Source organism: Tupaia chinensis, unplaced genomic scaffold (genome assembly GCF_000334495.1).
Source record: "Tupaia chinensis unplaced genomic scaffold, TupChi_1.0 Scaffold000450_1, whole genome shotgun sequence".
Taxonomy (NCBI): domain Eukaryota; kingdom Metazoa; phylum Chordata; class Mammalia; order Scandentia; family Tupaiidae; genus Tupaia; species Tupaia belangeri.
This window is the reverse complement of record NW_006159956.1, coordinates 463,254-468,947: the sequence shown is the minus strand read 5'-3', so window position 1 is coordinate 468,947 and position 5,694 is coordinate 463,254. Positions and strand designations below refer to the sequence as shown.

At 61.3% G+C, this 5,694-nt stretch overlaps 1 protein-coding gene across 1 annotated transcript in view; it reads left to right on the top strand.

The window, feature by feature from the left end:
• The window catches only part of KCNJ4 (potassium inwardly rectifying channel subfamily J member 4), a 9,034-nt gene extending 3,378 nt beyond the window's left edge, over nt 1-5,656 (top strand). The window contains 3 exon segments of the mRNA XM_014590450.2: nt 4,210-4,681; nt 4,684-5,421; nt 5,424-5,656. Of these exon segments, the coding sequence (XP_014445936.1) occupies nt 4,249-4,681; nt 4,684-5,421; nt 5,424-5,572 (1,320 nt within the window). The 5' untranslated portion in view covers nt 4,210-4,248 and the 3' untranslated portion in view covers nt 5,573-5,656.
• Nucleotides 5,657-5,694: the final 38 nt, after the last annotated feature.

Here is a 5,694-nt window from a genome sequence, read left to right as displayed (position 1 = left end):
TGCAGGCTGGAGGGACAGAAGGGCTCTAGGGGAGCCAGACTGGGCAGGACATTCTGGCAGGGGAAGGGAGCCAGGGGTCAGAGGCCAGGGCCAGCGGCGAGGGGGCCAACGGCCAGCCAAAGTGAGCTGGAGGTCAGCTGTGTCACTTCTGTGTGCCTGTGACCCTGCTCCGCCCTGCCTCCTGTGCAGCCTGCAGCTCGCCTGGGAAGAGGAGCAATCCCCCTGCCCTTGCTCGGGAGGCGCCGGATAAAAACTGCTGAGGAACAGAGGGATGCAGTGATGCGTCCCCAAATCAAGGGGGCGCCCCGAGGAGCCCGTGCCAGCATGCGTTCTCCCGGAGCAGCTACTCCGAGGGCACGCAGGTCACCTCACGGCTCTGCTGAGGCCCAGGACCTCGGCCAGCTGCTGACCCACTGCACCTCAGTCCTGTTCTGGGCCTTGGTTTCCCTAGTTGGCCAGCGAAGGCTGGACTAGGAACTTCCAGACTTTGGACATTCGCAGCACAGTAAAAGGAAGAGGGGAAAACGTTCGGTCATCAGTGTAGCATTGCTAGTTCATTCTGCCAAGAAAGGAGGTCAAAAACGCTTTGTTTTTGTTTTTGTTTTTCTGTAGGACATAAGTTTTAGAAGCAGCCAGCATCTCTGTCCGCATAATTTCCTAAAGGATTTCCTTGGGCTAAAGGCTGGCAGCTCCCATGTCCTCCCTTCTCACTCTGCCGCGGGCCAGTGGCCTGCGCTCAGGCCTGGGGGAGCCCTAGACCCCTCCTCACAGTCCCTCTGGCTCTGTCATTTTACGTCAAGCTCTGTGACCCTCAGGAAAGCCCCGAGAAGAGGCCAGGCAGGACAGAGGCCCCTGGACTGAAAGAGCAAGTGTGGCCACAAAGGTCCCATGAGAAGGCAGGAACAGAGGGAGGCTGGCCTCCTGGCCTCCCGGGGCCTCCGCCTCAGGCCTCTGTACCTGAAACCGAGTGTTCTCTGGTGCACGTTAGGTGCAGGCACGCAGGACCGGCTCCGGGCTTCCCAAAGAACAGGAGTCCCGCAGGCAGTTAAAGGACCAGGGCTTTCTTTCTTTTCTTTTTTTTTTTTTTAATTGAAAATCTCTGTGCAGAGGAGGCTGGTCCTGCCTGTGCCTTCGTCTCTCTCCTGCCACTCTTGTCGTCGCTCCCTCCTTCCCAGGAGGCCCTGTGTGACAAACACAGAGAATGGCCACTGCCACGAGTAGACGATGCCCAGCTTCTCATCTTTGGGGAAGCCGTCATGTGGGCAGCCCACGCGTCAGGCCCTCCGAGGGGTCCGTGGTGGCCGAGCGCTTGCCTCTTTCTTTCCTTTTTAGGAGAGGTTTTTGCTATAGGGCGCATGTGCCTGCCAGAGAGAAAGCGAGAAGTCACCCCAGGGGGATGGCCACACGCCAATCCCTTCTCCTCCATTCTCCCCCTGGGAATCTTGGGCACGCACACACATGCACCCAGTGTGAGTTTTAAGCCACCTGGTACAGGATTTGAACCACGGTCAACTACTTGGGAGTCCAGCAACGTAAACATTTCCCCATCCACTGGTCCATAGTGCTTGATTATTTGAGCAGGTCACTGCCGACTGGCACTGGGCCCTCCCCAGCCAGCTGAGGGTCTTCAGGGGGACAGGCTTCTCCCGGGTGGCAGGCTCTTCCTCAGTGGAGGGTGACAGGTCTGGGGAGACACTGTCCCAGGTCCCAGGAAACCTGCTGTTGGAGCTGTAGGGGTGAGGGGTGAGCCAGGCCCTGTAGGCTACTGTGGGGGCAGGGGCTGAAGAAGGATGTGAAATGGTGACAAGAATCGGTGGAATCTTGGGGCTGACCTTGGGCCATGAGGCTCACACCTCCACTCAGTGAAGGAGAGGAGTGGCACTGTGGAGTGGGGAAGGCCTGACACCGGCAGCGTCCCTCCTGGAGGGTGGGAGCCCCTTGAAGAGCCCCCCTCTGCACACTAGGTGAACCCGCCAGGCCAGCAGCCAGTCCCATGGTCAGAGAACTAGGGGTCCAGAACCCTGGCTTGTGCTTGCCCTTGGTCAGAGCCTTCATCTATTGAAGACGAGGCCGCCACACCTCACCCCTTCTTTCTCCTGGAGACCTGTGGACAGTGGTCCTGGGCCTGCTGCGACCTCCCCAGGGAGGCTGTGGGTGAGGCTGATGGGTCTCGTCTTCCAGTAGCTCTGGGTAGGTAGGGGTGAGGAGGCTGGTCAGGCCTGGCCCACTGGGCCTCATTCTGGGACCCAACTGGGACCCTCGGCAAGTCTTCCCATCTCGGGACGTCCCTGGCCTCAGGTGTGGAATGGTCTTGGCTTTGGCGATCCCAGGTTGCTCTTGCTCCGACTGTCTGGGTCCCCTAGAAGGCACTTACGGCCATGGGGCAGAGCAGGGGGAGATGGGTGGCAAAGGAAGAGCTCTCTGAAAACTGCTTATAGGCCAGAGGCACAGCGGGCCCCAGCCCCCTCGGCAACTCTGGGGGAGGAGACACAGAGGGCCTGGGACCCCAGCTAGCTATGACCTTCAGAGCACCCATGCTGCATCAGAGGCCTCGCCTTCGCGACCAGTTAGGCCTTCAGAGTGATGGCTCTCCCTGCTCCCATTTTCCAGATGAGGACACCGAGGTTTGGAGCGGCCAATAACTTGCCCAAGTCTCACGCGAGGACTGTGGGGCTCAGGGAGCTCCTTTGTGGGGGGAGAGCGAGGGGACAGGGAGAGGAACAGGAGTCCGGGTGGGGCAACCGCGGGGGAGGAGGTGGGGGCAGGGTGCACTCTCCCTGGACTGGGAGAGGGAGTTTCTCCCGGGAAGAGGCAGGCTCTGAAGCTGTTGATCTCTAAATTACAGCGTTGGCGCGCACCGGTTGCTGCAGCAACCGAGTTGTCCTGAACCGGGGAAGTGTATAAACATTGCACAGATGCACAATTAGATCAGGAAGAAGAATAGAACAGAAAATAGAAACTCCAGCCTTATATAATTCTGGGCCAAAACGTTATCGGGAGCCCAGGCCCGGTCCTGGCCCTGCCAAACCTCTGGGCTTGGGCAGTACCATCTCTCTCCTGGGGACCCAGTGCCAGGGAGGGGTGGGGCGAGGGTCTGCCCTCCATGGGCAGCTGATGTGCCCGCTCCCCGGCGGGGCGGGGGCCTCCCCCGCTGGAACAGCTGGGCACACTGACAGCAGCTCCGGGGACGGGGGAAGCAGGAAGGCAGAGGCTGGTTTACCAGAGTCCTCCTGTCTCCTTAGACTGCAGCCAGGAGGCAGGGAGTTTGGGTCTGCACCTCACCCATGAAGACATTGAGGCTCTGAGAGAGAGGCAGATGTGTCCCGGGGACGTAGCTAGACAGCAGCAGGCGTCGCTGATGTTGATACTAACTGAATTTGGATCTGCTGTTCGTCAGCTGTGTGGCCTGAGGCAGGTCACACTCCCTCTCTGAGCCATCTGTGACGTGGCATAGCAATGCCTACCTAGGAGGCAAGGCTCGGGCTCCCCGTCCTTTGTCTTGTCCACCTCATTGGATTCTGCACCTGCCACTGCCCCCCAGCAGATGTGGGGACAGGACAGGAATCTGAGCCTTAGGGACCCAAAGCAATGCTGGGAGAGAAGAGTCCGAGAGGAGTTTGGACTGAGGTCCCAGGCTGCCCACTGGGACTTCCCACCACGATGGGAATGGCCAGTATCTCTTCTGTCCGGAATGGTGGCCACTGGCCACGTGTGGCCACTGAGCACGTGACATATGCAAAGGAGAAGCTGAAGCTCATGCGTTTTGCCTAATTTTCACTCGGTGCAGAGCCGCAGGTGGCCAGTGGTTACGGCACCAGACAGCACAGGAGGACGGCAGCGCCCAGAGCCCTGAGAATGCAGAGGCTGCACCTGGGGGAGGGACAGAGCATCCACAGGGCATCATGAGCAGAACAGATGATAGGAGGGTGGAGCCGAGATGGACATCAGGAAGCTTCTAGAACGGTGGTCAAGGGAGGGGGGGAGGGGCAGGGACAAGGACCTGGATCCTGATGGCCTTACTTTGTGGTTGAACAGACCCCAGTACTGAAGCTGGGCCAGCCTCAGGGACTCTGGCTTGGGTCCTGTCATCAGCGCCACCTCCGCCGTGACATCCCGCCTAGCAGGACAGTGGCAGGCTGGGTTCTGGCTGGCTGTCCTGTGCTGTGTGTCGTGCTGTCTGGCCTCTCACTCTCTGGTTCTCCTCCCCAGGCCCTGCATCTTCCCAGGTGACCAGGACGGCTTCAGGACATGCACGGGCACAGCCGCAACGGGCAGGCCCACGTGCCCCGGCGGAAACGCCGCAACCGCTTCGTCAAGAAGAACGGCCAGTGCAACGTCTACTTCGCCAACCTGAGCAACAAGTCTCAGCGCTACATGGCGGACATCTTCACCACCTGCGTGGACACGCGCTGGCGCTACATGCTCCTCATCTTCTCCGCGGCCTTCCTCGTCTCCTGGCTCTTTTTTGGCCTGCTCTTCTGGTGCATCGCCTTCTTCCACGGTGACCTGGAGCCCAGTCCGGCGCCCGCGACAGGGGGCCCGGGGGGCAGTGGCGGGGCGGCCCCGGCAGCCCCCAAGCCCTGCATCATGCACGTGAACGGCTTTCTGGGCGCCTTCCTGTTCTCGGTGGAGACGCAGACGACCATCGGCTACGGGGTCCGGGGCGGGGCGGGGGGCTGTCCGTCATCGCCGTGGTGGTCCAGTCCATCGTGGGCTGCGTCATCGACTCCTTCATGATCGGTACCATCATGGCCAAGATGGCGCGGCCCAAGAAGCGGGCGCAGACGCTGCTGTTCAGCCACCACGCGGTCATCTCGGTGCGGGACGGCAAGCTCTGCCTGATGTGGCGCGTGGGCAACCTGCGCAAGAGCCACATCGTGGAGGCGCACGTGCGGGCCCAGCTCATCAAGCCCTACATGACGCAGGAGGGCGAGTACCTGCCCCTGGACCAGCGGGACCTCAACGTGGGCTACGACATCGGCCTGGACCGCATCTTCCTGGTGTCGCCCATCATCATCGTCCACGAGATTGACGAGGACAGCCCGCTCTACGGCATGGGCAAGGAGGAGCTGGAGTCGGAGGACTTCGAGATCGTGGTCATCCTCGAGGGCATGGTGGAGGCCACAGCCATGACCACCCAGGCCCGCAGCTCCTACCTGGCCAGCGAGATCCTGTGGGGCCACCGCTTCGAGCCCGTGGTCTTCGAGGAGAAGAGCCACTACAAGGTGGACTACTCACGCTTCCACAAGACCTACGAGGTGGCCGGCACGCCCTGCTGCTCGGCGCGGGAGCTGCAGGAGAGCAAGATCACGGTGCTGCCCGCCCCGCCGCCCCCGCCCAGTGCCTTCTGCTACGAGAACGAGCTGGCCCTCATGAGCCAGGAGGAAGAGGAGATGGAGGAGGAGGCTGCGGCTGGCGCCGCCTGGCCGCAGGCCTGGGCCTGGAGGCAGGCTCCAAGGAGGAGGCGGGCATCATCCGGATGCTGGAGTTTGGCAGCCACCTCGACCTGGAGCGCATGCAAGCCACACTCCCACTGGACAACATCTCCTACCGTAGGGAATCCGCCATCTGACCTCCAGGCCCTGCCCGCCTCACTTCCAGAGCCTCTGCTTGGGGGCAGGGACAGGACACCCCTCCCTCACTCAGGACAGAGCTGAACTGGCTCCAGGACCTTCCAGAGGCAGGAAGGGCCTC